This window comes from Schistocerca cancellata, chromosome 2 (genome assembly GCF_023864275.1).
Source record: "Schistocerca cancellata isolate TAMUIC-IGC-003103 chromosome 2, iqSchCanc2.1, whole genome shotgun sequence".
NCBI classification, from domain to species: domain Eukaryota; kingdom Metazoa; phylum Arthropoda; class Insecta; order Orthoptera; family Acrididae; genus Schistocerca; species Schistocerca cancellata.
The window spans coordinates 459,011,604-459,027,779 of NC_064627.1; the positions used below are offsets into that span (position 1 = coordinate 459,011,604).

General features: G+C 43.2%; 1 protein-coding gene across 2 annotated transcripts in view; it reads left to right on the forward strand.

Annotated features, from left to right (window-relative positions):
• Positions 1-16,176, forward strand: part of LOC126161956 (trypsin-1-like) — a 138,184-nt gene that overhangs the window by 49,308 nt on the left and 72,700 nt on the right. Inside the window, exon 1 of one of the 2 annotated variants that reach the window (XM_049918136.1) lies at positions 7,021-7,102. The exons of the other annotated variant lie outside the window; for it this stretch is intronic. Within the exon in view, the coding sequence (XP_049774093.1) occupies positions 7,033-7,102 (70 nt within the window). The 5' untranslated portion in view covers positions 7,021-7,032. Of the gene's footprint in view, positions 1-7,020; positions 7,103-16,176 lie in introns of those variants that run through there. 2 annotated transcript variants of the gene reach the window in all.

Genomic DNA, 16,176 nt, shown 5'->3' on the forward strand with positions numbered 1-16,176 from the left:
GACCAACTGTGTGCTTACACGTCGCTGACAGTGCAACCTCTTAATAAAATTACCCAATTTAGAAAGTGATTCGACCAAGGAACGTGGTATGAAACCTGTATTTGCGAATCCCTCACGCCACTGCAGCTAGATATTTCTACAGAATTTGTAACCTATTCTGTCTAGATCCCATGTCAGGAGTTCGGTAATATATCCACTGGGCTATAGGTGATGGTTGACTGAGAGAATCACAAACAGTAGATGGTGTGGTGATTGAGGTTGTAAGAAATGTAGACTAACTTTCCAGATCTCTAATGCTACGCTATCCTCTAGAAACGCCGTCTGGGATTTGGAATCCATTCAACTTGCTTTCGATACTACAGAGAAGTCATTTAATGATTACAGCCACAAGTGAACCATATTTCTGGCACTCTCATATCTCGGAACGCATCGTCATACTCAAACCTGTCTGCTATAGTAAAATTCCAACGTGGTTTTAGTCAGTACCTATGCATCCTGCGTCTGCTGCCATTTCTGCAGTTTTCCGCATGTGATCATTCCAATTGAAGTCAGAACGGGGTTGAAGTCAGAGAAAGCCCTGTCCGCCACCTCATGCAACCCGTGTAGAAACAGAGCGCCCTGTGTTAGTGCAACAGGACCGTGTTTTGATCATTCGGTGGAAATGGGCGCATTGCGACACATCCCCAAACTAGATACAGATACTACAGATCAACGTCCATTCACATCTATCTCCCCAACATGCTATCTTTGTTATTCTGCACCATACATAAGAGAAAAATTATGAACTATAAAAGCTCAGCTAACTACATCAGATAGAGAACTAGATAACATTTTTAACGCATCTCTCTCCTCCCTTATATCGAAAACAAATACCGCATGCGTGCAGGCATCGAGGACATGTGACAATCCTATTAAATGTACAGTTATCGATCAACTGCACAGACCAGTTTAAAGTGCCACAACCTGTACTCTAGGAGGATGATCGTATCCCGCGGACTATACTGTAAGTTGCAAGGCACGCCCCCTCCCCCCAGCAGCCATGTCTCGTTGTTTGAAACATTATTTTCTAACACGCTTTGTACACTGCCAAACATTTTATTTTTATGCCACGACCTCGAGGTTGTGTCAGGTTCTAAACTGACATTAAGACATTCTCATCCACGACCTCTCACAGACAACAAGGACATCACCCCAAAGTACAGTTATCCAAGACGTTGCACTGTGACGCGGCTGACGTCATTCAAGATGGGTGCTTGACGTCATTCAAGATGGGTGCTGTGACGTCAGCTGATGTGCGAGTACTGTTACCCAAGATGGCGGGAAAGTGTCACAGCCCCCTGCCAAGCCCCCCTGGTGGGAAGTTTGAATTTTGGAGGGAAGACAGGTCAACTGGGCTACCTCTACATTTAAACTCATCTGTCACAGTGACGGAATAGCTGATGGCTCTGTGTTCCACTTTGACTGATTTCTCATATTGCACTCATGTACGCGATTACTGTTTCGGTGCTAGCAATCCCCAGAAGGTGTCACCCATCCACAAAACTCTTTTCCCAATTCGAACAAGCGTTGTCAGTCGATCATTATGTGGTAACCAACAGCCTGTCAGTGGCTGGATGGGATGGAAAAGACACCACCGACATACTGTAATAATATGCATCACAGATGATAATGTGAACAATTTTAGCAGTTTTACAGTAATTTCAACACCGGCCATTGATACGACAGCATGTTATCCCAATTTCAGTATCATAGCTAAACCGCCCGTTCTCTACTTTGCGAGTATCATTGTGAATGTAGATAGACGACTGTGCACTACGTCCGTTCATTGTTAATTCTCGAACACATAAATCATCAAAGTATACGACACAGTGCTCTAAATATTTCTAGCATCTCGAGCAGAGTGCATAATTTACGATCTATCTCTGTGCAGATGGGAGTCATAGAGCACCTCGCAGTCTTAGGGTAAAATTAGAGTCTGAAATGCCTCCCTGCACTGTCTTTGAACAGCCCACCCTGCAGCACCGTTACCGATTTAATTTGCAGCTGACCACAAATAGACCGCTACATTCCACGTCTCGTGAATCAATGGAGCTTCCCGAGTTCTCACCCATCCAAGTGCACAAGATTTCCCCAGATGCACCCATGTTGAGGAGGTTAGCACCCCTTATTGGTGTATAGTAACAGATTTGAAAGTGTTGTGATGAAATAGCACAGGGTTAAGAAGAACAAGAAACGGGTGGTTTTTATGTATGGTGGATGCATGATGGAGCTCCAGGCGGATGGAGTTCAAAGCATTTTTCGTAAACCAACTACGCTATCCTGGAAGGTATTGGTAAGAGCGAACATAAACACCTGCATTCCTAAGGCTACAACGTTCAGCACTTAAAACAGGCTATAATGTTAGATCACTTGAGTTTCCGACCTATCAGTCATGTGGAATGTAGCGCTGTTAATATTCCAGTGTAAGTAATATATTTCCAGCGCATGACATACATCCTTCTTGCAGGATTATCTACGATAAACTATGGTAACAAACTGTAAAACCTGGCCCTGTGTGATGCATGGGCAATATAGCTTTCCAGGAATTTCCTTGATAGTTGATCGATCAAGAGCGGGAAAGGTAAAATTTTACGAGTATACGTGCCTGAGAGATGACTTCCCTATCAATACAAGTGCCCGAGAGATGACTCCCCTATCAATCTCCTGGATAGTTTTGTTTCTCAAATCAACAGAGTGCGTTATCATGCAGTAGCACACGTGATGTAGTTCAGACGGTCGATTTTCTTACACCGCGACCGAAAGGTGTATAAATTGTTGGCAACAAATTCCAGCTGTGATGGACACACCCTTGGGGAAGAATTCAGAGTGCAAAACATACTTTTGGAGCTATCAGATGGAAAATATTATGTTCACGCTACTCTTTGCTCGAGTTTACGTCTTTTAGTGGGGCTCAGCCTTTCGTTTCTTCTTTGGAAGTTACGGTAAAGGCATCATAACTCGTCACCAGTAACAGCATTGCATAGCAATGCTCAATGAGCGACCTGATGAAGTTAAAGCAAAACTGCAATAATAGTCACTCCGCTGATTTTTGTCGTTTAGAATTAGAGCATGCAGTACCCCTACACCAGACTTCTGAGCCTTGCCTGTTGAATGCAAATATCACATGATGGTTAAAAGGTAATCCATCACTTATATCAGCAGTCGAGACTTCCTTAATGTAGAAAATCATTCGTGCCAGAACGATTTTTGTTGTAATAAGAATATCTTTTTCTGAGCACGACGCAGCCAAGAGCTGTCCTGTGGAATTGTTTTTGGAAGGATTTGTTGTTACTGGTGGGTTGAATGTGAAGTGAATCATCTTCGATGTTCAGTCAGGCTCATAACTTTAGACGAGGTCCGAAATGTGTAAAAAGAAGAAGAAAAAAAAGAAAGGGATACAGTCAGACGCGAACACTCGATTGTAAGTTTTGAATGCACGACAATTATCACTTTTTTTAAATCTCATTTTGTTCTATATAGGTAGTTGAATTTGTTGGTGGCAGATGTCCGATGACACCTGTTCAGGTTGTTCGTCCATCCGTTCTTTTTATTACAGAGGGTAGCTAAAACCTCTGACCGAACACGCTGGGCTACCGTGCCGGCATCACTTGACCACAGGCTCACACAACACGATAATATCTCGGAAGTAGACAACACTTCCTCCTGACGCTTCCCACCTTACAGTGTTATCAGATTGTGCCGGACTTAGCGTTGTCAGGGGCAGTCGGTTTTATTGGCCACCTTAAGTAAACGACTCGGTCGTAAGTCTCTGTGGCGGGCGGCCGGCGGTCAGTTTTTATGTCTAAGACTGTACATCACGTCTGCAGACTTCCGTTCCATTCGGGTATTTTCTTCGTGGTGAGTCTTTTTTTTTTCTTCGAGTGTGTATAGACCCATTCTCCTATTTTTATTTTCCATTGGTCACTAAGCTGATACTGTCATTATTATAACTAATAAAAGCTTCAAACGCACGCGCACACGTACACACACACTCGTTAACGTTCAACTTTAGATGACACGACATAGTACATTGTTTCGTTGTATAGCTTACAACATAAACATGGAATTATACTAGAACAAATAAGCTCTCGGTCACAAATATTAAGTCAAAGTTGACCAGGTTTCGACGCTACTATGAGAGTCGTCTTCAGAATTAGACTAACTGTTCTAAAACATATTAAGTATATAATACGTTAATAAAATTAAAGTTTGTACTGACTGGGAAAAGATGCAGTACTTACAAGTCACATATTAAAAAAGATCTAAGCCGGAAAGGCGACTTCATGAATAGTTGTAAGTAAGATGGCGAGCCGCTAAGGGCTGCTCATACTTTAGTGAACAAGGGTTGCAACAAGACTCTTAAACATGGTATCTTGCGTTTGTGTCATGTAGCCTTTCCTTTTTTCAGTTCTGTAGCTGGGGTATATAACACGTGATGCTTTTCTCAGAGGTAGTAATTCGAATCCCGGTAGTACACGATTTGTCATCATATCTAAGGGGGGATTTAGATCGTAGCTTACAGCTGCTACTCGTCTGATTGCGTCGCAATGCCCTACGTTATACAGCGTATCTCTCCGCAGTTGTCTCGTGGTGTGAAGGCATGTGACTTTAATTTGTTCGTTGAATAGGGACTTCAAAATTGGCTAAGCCTTGTTGCTGTTTCAGACCAGCAGGTTTTATGTTGGCAACAGTTTTCGCATTCTGCCTACCCTTCTCTTCTATAGTCGTCTACCGTAACGCTACACTGTACACTCACCATAATAACATACACATTTGAGACATTACGCTGAGGGAGGACCATGGATAGTAGTTGTTCAGTGATTTGCGTGTCAAGGCGAAGCGTGTGAAGAAATGGTCAAGACGTTCAGTTTTTAACTAGTGACTAAGTTATTTTAGTTCACAGTGTTGTTTGTATTCCATTGAGTAAATCGCATCACTATTGCGGTAGTAGTGAACAGTTAACGAACTGTTGTTAAAGTATGAAGTTTCCTCCTCTCGTTCACAAAGCAAACGAGAAAGACGCTTTCTATGATACTAATTCACAGGATAAAACAAATTCTGACAAAGTTAAAAATACAAATTCTGTTTCTTTGCAAGCGTTGGACGATAACTTTTCTGAAGAAAGGACTGCGTTTTCGAACGTGGAACTCCGAACCTCATGAAGTATCCATTCATCTGGAAGGGCATCACAAGCACATGATTCAACTGTTACATGGCGTATATCAGTAACATTCCATTGCAATTAAAAGCTATATCTGGTTTAAGGGTCGAGATTTTGTAACTTAAAAAGCGGCTCAGTGTAAAAGACAATGAACATGGAGCTCTGAAGCACCAGAGCGCTCTTCACTAAACGCCTAATTTGGCCAGTCGATGGATTTCTTGTGAGAAACTTCTGAGACTGGGATAATAAATTACGAGCGCCGATAGAAAATTTCTCGGCTTAGCGTAGACTGTGCTTATATGAATGAAATTTTTTAGCGACACGTGTTGCACATTAATAAGATTTAGAGGCGATTAACACGTCGTACGTGAGCATGACTAAAATTCAGACTTTCTTCCGCGATGTGTTACGTCGAAGTGATATCTGAAGATTACACTTCATCAACTGGGCGGATTGTGACCAATTCTTATGGGTTTACGTGGAAAAAAGCGCTGAAGAAATTAAAAGTGCCACTTAAGCAGACGTCAAGAAACGTTTCAAGCCCTGACAGCGACACTCTTTCTCTTTCTTTACCTTTTCCCTTCTTTCCCACGGGGTCGGCATTGTTTCATGGGCTGTTGCAATGTTAGTGGTACTCGATGGACGGATGCTCTTCTTGATGTTACCATTTACCCCTGGAAGGTACCTGTGTACCCCATACGTCGGCGTCTAAATGTTTGTGAAGTGGGTGTCTGAGACGAGACATGGCTACCAACTCGGTATTTACCTAATTGTGCGTGTGAAACTACCTGAAAACCATATCCATGCTAGCGGTACACCGGCGCCAGTCGTTAATTTGCGAGACGGATTCGACCGAAGCTCGCCTCCTCGTATCGCAGAAGCGGTGGAGCGGTGGATTAACGTGCGTACCTCTGACCGTGACATTAGTAGAAACATATTCAGTGTTGTTAGGAAGTGAATAGCGGCTATGAAGGGCTGTGTGATGACTTTACCAAACTGCTTAAAAGCTGACGAAGTCACAGTTCAAATTCCGCTGCACCGATCTGATTTTGCGTCCGAACATTTAATCCCAATCACTTAAATTATTTCATGATGGTTCCACAATCGATTCCTTTTTTGCGTAAGTTAAACTAATATGAATGTGCCTCTGTCTGGAAAGGGGCGAAGCGAATCAGAACACAAACACACATCTGCTTAAGTCGGATTACTTCTATTCCACTAATCATTTCGAGTCCAGAAAGGTAATGTGCCTATACACATTCAAAATGGTTCAAATGGCTCTAAGCACTATGGGACTTATCATCTGAGGTCATCAGTCCACTAGACTTAGAACTACTTAAACCTAACTAACCTAAGGACATCACACACATCCATACCCGAGGCAGGATTCGAACCTGCGACCGTAGCAGCCGCGTGGTTCCGCACTGAAGCGCCTAGAATCGCTCGACCACAGCGGCCGGCTATACACATTACTTGTGTAATATTCTACGAGACTACATGGAACATAACTGATACGATATCATTAAAAAACCAGAGAAGACTATTCGAGAAATAAAAAAATATTAATTTTAGATTCCTTAGCATAATTTTCATTTGCTGAGACTAGTGTGTGGATGCGTGTCCTGGACGAATGGTGCACTGGAAAGTTTTGGCCTCGAATGTGACAAAATGTAGCGACAGTTAACATGACGACCGTATTTCATGATTGCGGAGGTCATTTAAGCAAAAGCGTTATTGTTGCCACCGTAATGAGACTTCCGCGGTTTATGTACCCGAACGTCCGCCAACGGCGCCAGTTCTGTGCTGCCATGCGTCCCGTCCTCTGCTGTGTAATGTTCGTGCTTCAGCTTGTTTGTTTGAGCGCCAGTGATACGGAGCACGAAGAACGCATCGTCTCTCAAGGTATGTGAGCTCCATCAGCAATATTCGCAAACTTCCATTAACAATCATTCTGGCTCGTGTATATCAGAATAAAAGCGAAAAAGAAAGCGAGGAATTATAGGCAAAGTTTTACCGGATTGAAAGTCGTGCTCTGGAGAAGTATGTGCCAAGTAAATGGATCAAGGACGGAAAAGACCCACCGTGGTTTAACAACGAAATTTGGAAACTGCTGAGGAAGCAAAGGTTGTTCCATTCTCGGTTCAAAGGAGAACGCGCAAATGACGACAGGCGAAATTTAGTAGAGATTCGTGCATCTGTAAAAAGATCGATGCGCGAAGCATACAACAACCACCATCGTCATACCTTAGCAAATGCCGAGACCCCGAAAAAATTTTGGTTCTACGTAAAATCGCTAAGTGGGTCTAAGGCTTCTATCCACTCACTCGTTGACCAATCTGATGTGGCAGTTGAAAACAGCAAAAGGAAAGCTGAGGTTTTAAAATTCGCGTTTAAGAAATCTTTCACCCAGGATCGTACAAACACACCCCCTTTTGACCACAGCACAGACTTTCACATGGAGAACAAACGCTGCAGCGCGAAAGGAACTGGCACAGTCATGGGTATTTAAATACAGAGATATGTAAACAGGTAGAATACGGCGCTTCGGTCGGCAAGTCATATGTAAGACAACAAGTATCTGGCGCAGTTGTTAGGTCGGTTACTGATGCTACAATGGCAGTTATCAAGATAAGTGAGTCTGAACGTGGTGTTACAGCCGGCGCGAGCGATGGGACACAGTATCTCCGAGCTTGCGAGAAAGTGGGGATTTTCCCGCACGATCACTTCACGAGTGTACTGTGAATACCAGGAATCCTGTAAAACATCAAATCTCCGACATCGCTGCGGCCAGAAGAAGATCCTGCAAGGAAGGGACCAACGACGAATGAAGAGAATAGTTCAACGTGACAGAAGTGCAACCATTCCGCAGATCGCTCAGATTTCAATGCCAGGTCATCAATAACTGTCAGTGTGCTAGCCATTCAACGAAACATCATCGATATGGGCTTTCGGAGATGAAGGCTCACTCGTGTTCCCTTGGTGACTGCACGACACAAAGCTTTACGCCTCGCCTGGGCCCGTCAAGGCCGACATTGGACTGTTGATGATTGGAAAGATGTTGCCTGGTCGGACGAGTCTCATTTCAAATTGTGTCGAACGGATGGACGTGTACGGGTATGGAGACAACCTCATGAATCCATGGGCTCTGCATGTCAGCAGGGGACTGTTCAAGCTGGTGAAGGCTCTGTAATGGTGTGGGGCAAGTGCAGCTGAAGTGATATGGGACCACTGATATGTCCAGATAGGACTCTGACAGGTGACACGTACGTAAGCATCCTGTCTGATCACATGCACCCATTAATGTCCATTGTGCATTCCGATGGACTTGGTCAATTCCAGCAGGACAATGTGACACCCTACACGTTCAGAATTGGTACAGAGTGACTCCAGGAACACTCTTCTGAGTTTAAACACTTCCGTTGGCCACCAAACTCCCGAGACATGAACATAACGGAGAAAATCTGAGATGCCTTGCAATGTGCTGTTCAGAAGATATCTCCAGCCCCTCGTACTCTTACGGATTTATGGACAGCCCAGCAGGAGTCATGGTGTCAATTCCCTCCGGCACTACTTCAGACATTAGTCGATTCCACGCCAAGTCGTGTTGCGGCACTTCTGCGTGCTCGTAGGGGCCCTACACGACATTAGGCAGGTGTACCAATTTCTTTGGCTCTTCAGTGTAGTAATGAGCATCACTGCTCTTGGGAAACAACTTTAAGAGTCGAAAACAAATAAATCGCCATGTCCGGATGGACTCTCAATTCGTTTTTACAAAGAGTACTCTACGCCATTGTCCCCTTATTTAGTTTGCATTTACCGCGAATCTGTCGACCACCGTAAAGTCCCAAGCAACTGGAAAAAAATTGCAAGTGACACCCGTGTGTAAGAAGGGTAAAAGAACGAACTCGAAAACTTACAGACCAATATTCTTAACATCTCTTTGCTGCAGAATTTTTGAACATATCATATACAGGGTGATTTTTTCCACCATGTACAAACTCTAGGTTCAAAAATGGCTCTGAGCACTATGGGACTTAACATCTGAGATCATCAGTCTCCTAGAACATAGAACTACTTAAACCTAACTAACCTAAGGACATCACACACATCCATGCCCGAGGCAGGATTCGAACCTGCGACCGTAGCGGTCGCGCGGCTCCAGACTGTAGCGCCTAGAACCGCTCGGCCACCAAGCCGGCTCAGACTCTAGGGATTGATTGATGAGAGGATATGGGACTAAAAATATTTAATGAACTTATGTCCGGAAGTGCAGCAGTCATCTGTGGGATAGTATGCAGAACCCACACGGTATGGTGACAGTGGATCATGAGCTTCGGTGCAGCTGGAATATGTGGGCTGGGATAATTGGCGACCATATTTTGGGACCAGTCTTCCTTCCACATCGCCTAACAGGCTGGAACTATCAGCATTTGTTGTAGGTGACTTTGCCCCCCCCCCCTGCTTGAAGAAATGCCATTGTTGATTAGAAGGGTTGTGGGGTTGCTACATTGTGGTGCTCCATCCCACTTCGCCGTTAACGTCTGGCCGCATCTCATCCGTGTCTTCCCTGGTCGATGGATCGGACGAGGGGGGGCAGCTGCATGGCCTGCTCGTTCACCGGATCTCAACCTGTGCGATTTCTGGTTTGGAGCCATCTCAAAAGTATCATGTATGCAGAGCCCATTCCAGATGAGGAGACACTGGACCAGCACATTCATGCTGCCTTTCACACCGTTCGAATGTAGCCTGGCTGTTGTGAACTTATGCGGCAGAACATGCTACAGTGCATAAACGCATGCATTGACGCACATGGAAACCATTTTGAACACATACTGTAACAATGGCTGCATGGTACACCGCATATTAGACCGTAGTCTCTGTAACAATGTATGTCTCTAGAATGGAAACCCTGCATTTCCGGACATAAGTTCGTTAGACCTTTTTTGTTCCGCACTCTCTGACCGGTCAATCCACAGAGTTTGTACACGGTCGAAAAATCACCCTGTATATTTCCTTGTGATGGGGAAGCGGCAGTACACGAATCAGCACGTTTCTAGAAAGCATCGTTCGTGCGAAACTCAGCTTGTCCTTTTCTCACACGATATCCTGCGAACCAGTGGATGAAGCGCAACAGGTATATTCCATATTCCTAGATTTCCAATAAGTATTTAACTTGAAGCGCCATTGCAGGGTAGCACATATGTGAGTGGCTCGAAGACTTAAGTAACAGAACCTAGTACGTTGCCCTCGACAGTGAGTGTTCATCAGAGACAAAGGTTGCGTCCGAAATGTCACAGAGGCGTATAATAGGACTGCTGTTATTTTCTACACACATAAATGATCTGGCGTACAGGAAGAGCAACAATCTGCTATTGTTAACTGCTGATGCTATGATGTACGGTTAGGTGTCGTCGATGAGTGACTGTGGGGAGGATAGTTGGTGCAATGAATGGCAGGCAGTTCTAAATGTAATAAAAAAAAGAAAAAAATGTAAGTTAATGAAAATGAGTAGGAAAAACAAACCTGTAATGTTCGAATGCAGCAGTACTGTAGTAGTGAGCTGCCTGACACAGTCACATCGATGAAATATGTAGGCATAACAATAAGAAGCTATATGAAATGGAATGAGCGTGTAAGGGTTGTAGTGCGGAAGGCAAATGGTCCACTTCAGTTTACTGGGAGAATTTTAGGAAAGTGTGGATCATCTGTGAAGGAGACGATGTATATGACACTAGTATGACCCGTTCTTGAGTGCTGGCTGAGTATTTGGGATCGGCACCAGGTCGAATTAAAGAAAGACATTGAAGTAAGCTAGATTTGTTACTGATAGGTTCGAACAACACGCGAATATTACGGAGATGCTTTGGGAACTCAAATGCGAATTCTTGGAAGGAAGATAATATTCTTTTAGAGGAACACAATTCAGAAAATTTAGAGAACCGTCATTTGAGGCTGACTGCAGAACGATTCTGCTGCCGCCAACTTACATTTCGCATAACCACGAAGATAAGAGAAATTAGGTGTCCAATGGAGGCACATAGGCAGTAGTTTTTCCTTGGCTCTGTATGCGAATGAAACAAGAAAGGAAATGACCAGTAGTCGTACCGGGTACCCTCTGTCGGAAATTACTAGTAGTGGTGAAAGGTACCCTCCGCCACAAACCGTACGCTGGCTTGCGGAGTATGTATCTGGACGTAGAATTCAATACCATCGTTCTTAGCGCCATCGTTGTCAGAGAAGATTTGGCATATATTCTTGGTAAGCATACTGCCGTCACATTAATAATTTTATTTCATCTTCGTTGAAGTGCACTGAGGTGCAATAGTCATGGGACAGCGATATGCACACATACAGATGGCGGTAGTATCGCGTACACAAGGTATAAAAGGGTAGTGCATTGGCGTAGCTGTCATTAATATGCAGGTGATTCATGTGAAAAGGTTTCCGTGCGGCCGCACGACGGGAATTAACAGACTTCGAACGCGAAATGGTAGTTGGAGCTACGCGCATGACGCATTGCATTTCGGAAATTGTTAACTTACAGGCATTACCTCTCACCTCAGAGAACATAGTGGCCGACGGTCTTCGCTTAACGATTGAGAATAGTGGCGTTTACGTAGAGTTGTCACTGCTAACAGTCTAGCAACAACGCGTGAAATAACTGCAGAAATCAATGTGGGACATACGACGAACGTATCGGTTAGGACACTGTGGCGAAATTTGGCGTTAATAGTCTATGGCAGCAGATGACCGACGTGAGTACCTTTCCTAACAGCACGAAATCGCTTGCAGCGCCTATCCTGGGCTCGTCACCATATCGGCTGAATCATAGACGACTGAAAAACCACGGGCTGGTCAGATGAGTCCTGATTTCAGTTGGTAAGAGCTGATGGTAGGATTCAAGTGTGGCGCAGACCCCATGTAGCTATTGACCCAAGATGTCAACAGGGCTCTGTGCCAACTGGTGGTGGCTCCATAATGGTGTGGGCTGTGTTTACATGGAATGGACTAGGTCCTCTGGATGTTTAGCTTCTTGGAGACCATTTAAAATCATACATGGACGTCATGTCCCCAGACAACAATGGAATTATTATGGATGACAATGCACCGTGTCACCAGGCCACAACTGTTTGCGATTCGTTTGAAGAACAATCCGGACAATTAGATCAAATGGTTGTCCACACAGATCACCCAACATAAACCGCATCAAACATTTATAGGGCAAAATCGAGAGGTCAGTTCGTGCACAAAATCATGCACCAGCAACTCTTTCGCAATTATGGACGACTGTAGAGACAGCATGGCTCATTGTCTTACATGGGACTTCCAGCGACTTCTTGAGTCCATGCCACGTCGAGTTGCTGCACTATGTCAGGCAAAAGGAGATCCAACAAGATACTCAGAGGTCTCCCATGACTTTTGCCACCTCATATGGTAGAATGTCCAATGACTACATGTCATTTGAGGGGGACGGTAAGCTCTATTGAAAGAGACAATAGATTCGCTGTGAGATAAGGAGTTATCCGAATGTTTCAGCCTTCTGGGTTGAGACAACAACTGGGAATATAAATCAGGTTTTCCAGAACGCACTGGACCAGCATTTAAAAATACCATGTCTGGAATTGGGTTTTAGTACTGCATCATTTCTTTTATTGTAAAGAAAATCAAGAGGAATACGGTTCAAATCTCCAACTAGCCATTCAAATATGGATTATCTGTGGTTTACCTAAGATGATTAACCTGAATTCTAGAGTCCTTCCTTGGAAAGGGACCAGCTGATTTCCATTTGCAGTCTTGTCCTACCCGAGCTAGTACTAAGTCTCTAATGAACTTGTCATCGAATGGACGCTGAACACTAAAATACATCCCATCTTTAGTATTAAGCCAATCTGAAGTATTAACACACGAACAATATTTTTCTCCAGTCATTCCAATGAGTAACATGTATAGTATCACAGTTAAATGACCCAGTAGCATTCCTGCAGTTTCTTGCTCCCCTCCAACCTCGTGTACGAACCAGTCCAATGGTATCTGATGAAGGATAGCATTCACGAGCGGCCCACCGCCTAAAGTAGACATAGGCTGCCCAAAACAGGATCAATACCAACCCTATGTTAGTGGCTGTGACGCTTATGGTCTTGATCATGTGGTGCTGCTCCTCCCAATATTGTTGTACGTGTGTACTGAAACACGTTCCTCTTGCCTGTCTCTTAGCCAGTTTAAGGACAGAATTAGCTTAGGATCCAAAGTTTCATTCAGGTAGGTCAGATTTCTCACTGGGAGGATCGCTAGTGGCTTCCTTGGCTAGTACGGCTGCAGTTGCATGATGTTGAACTTGGTTTCCCTTGCAACACAGGCTGACAAGTGAAAGATATGCCCTGTTATGTCCCAGTTTGTCCCGTCAATAAATATTCCACTCCCGTGCAGTTCCAAACGTTTAGCTGCACGACTCTACCTTGCTCGTAGTATTTTGCTACTACAACTTCGGTAATGCATACAGAATAAACCCAGTGTGCCCTGCTTGCTAGAAATGGGATTGTAGGCCACAGGACGTCATGTGGACTATCCAAACCTTCTGCTTTGCCTACATACCCGTACAACTACACCTCACACGTGCTGGAACCATATGCAGCACCCGGGTCAGGCAGATGATAACCCTCTCCCTCTGACAATGTCAGAGTTCAGTTAGTGACGTCATCACGTGACTACCACCATCTTGTGTGATCAGCAGTACCTCCTGTGTCTTTCTTGGATGAACATCCTCAAGGTTCCCCACTTTAAGAGGCGTGCATGTAAGGTGCAACGTGTGAACTTGGATTGCTCGTTGCTAATTGGAAATTGTATTAATTTATACAGACGTCCCACATCCAACCTACTCTCAGCCCCTTCTATGTGGTAATATAGTGATAGATTAGTCTTGTGTGGTTTAAATACGAGTTCCCATTCTGGCGGCAATTGATTCTGCGGTTTCCGCAGGCCTACCAGGATCTGATCCAGCATGTACAGAGCTGGACTCAGGTGCCTGTGTGACACATGTAAGACTGCTCACTGCAACTCTTTTACCAATACCTGAGCATCCCACAAGCTATCAGTTAAATACTGGCAAAGCGGTATTGATGTAGGGTAACAATAAGTTCAAGTCAAGGTATGCCTCTGTGGCCTGTGCAGTTGTCCTGTAGTTCAGTGGAAAAGGCCGTAAAAGTTCAGTGTCCTGTGCATCGATCTAACAACAAGATGTGGCAGTAGCATCGAAGGCAGAATCAGGACCAACAGGAAGGTGATAAAGGGCGTCAGTATTTGCATGCTTGATGTGGACCATTATAGTATTTCGTACTGACACTTTTGACAATAACAAAGCCCAACATTTCAGCTTCTGATCCATACATGGTGGAACAGGTTCGGATGGATGAAACAAAGAGTAGAGATAACACATACTTCAAATAGATCTAAACATTTAGTAAAACACTTATCAGAACCAAAATACATTAATATAGGGGTTCTGCAAGGTAGCATATTAGGACCAATACTGTTCCTGATATACATCAATGACCTTCCCAGTAGTGTTACTCATGGTGAAAAAATCCTCTTCGCTGATGACAGCAATATTACAGTCACTGAGAAAACAAGAGAACTGCTTGCTGAGAAAGCAAATGAAACTCTCAAGGAAGTTTATGAGTGGTCAATAAGTAATAAAGTGACGTTGAACATAAAGAGAACTAATGCCATGAATTTCAGTTTGAAGAGGAAAAATGGCAATGTTAAATTAAATGTAGATGGCACCTCTATAGACTGTGTAACAAATGCAAAATTTCTAGGAATGAATACCAATTCTCAGTTGAAGTGGTGTGAACACACAAAGGTACTTGCAAACAGAATGTCATCAGCATGTTACGCCCTTAAACTCCTATCGTCAGTGTGTAACATTCAGTGTCTTTTAATTACATATTATTCATATGTACACTCAATTCTTAGCTATGGAATTCTTTTTAGGGAACAAATGCACAAAATATGAACACAATTTTCAAACTCCAGAAAAGAACCATAAGAATAATAACCAAAAATACTAGTCGAGCTCATTGTAAAGATCTGTTCAGAACACTGGGGATTTTAATTGCTCCATCTGAATGGAATTACCAGTCAGTTGTACACATCAAAAATAACATTGGTAATTACTGCACAAACAGCTCTCTCCATGACCATGCAACAAGAGAATAGACCCAACCTATATGTACCAACAAAAAATAAACATAAAACTCAAAACAGCATTTTCTACCAAGGAATAAAACTGTACAATAAATTACCAAAAGGGATTAAAGAAATTGCCAAAATACATTTATTTAAAAAGGCAGCTGAAAAGTACCTGTTAGGCAATACATTTTATACATTGAAGGGTTACTTAGCTGAAACAGAGTAGGGGTTTGATAAAAAAATGTTATACAAGTAAATAATAATAATAATGATTATAAAATATCCAACATTCCACATAACACCTTCACTTTAGGTTTTTTCCTTCTTTTTTCCATTCTAGAAATACTTACCCCCAAGATATGCATAGCACAATACGAACACCTCTTCCTCTTTCTGAGCTCAACATCTCACTCATTATGCAGGGATGCTGACTCAGTTTTTGAGGATAGCAAATGGGAAGTTGCCGTACATAAAATAGCCCAGAGATCACCAGTGTGTGTGTGTGTGTGTGTGTGTGTGTGTGTGTGTGTGTGTGTGTAGTGAGTGAAGTGTTATGAAACAATGTGTGTATAGTGTGTGCAGTGACTGATAGTGAGATATGAGTAAACAATGTGGCATTACATTATTTAATAAGTTATCTGTAAAAAAAGTATTGTATACCAGGAGAAAATCTAATGATTGTCTATGTGAATATATGTGTATATGAATTAGCTTATTTTAAATTGATCTAAATTTGTAAATACTTTGACATGTCCTATATCCTTGTAAAAAGAGATCTACAGATGAAT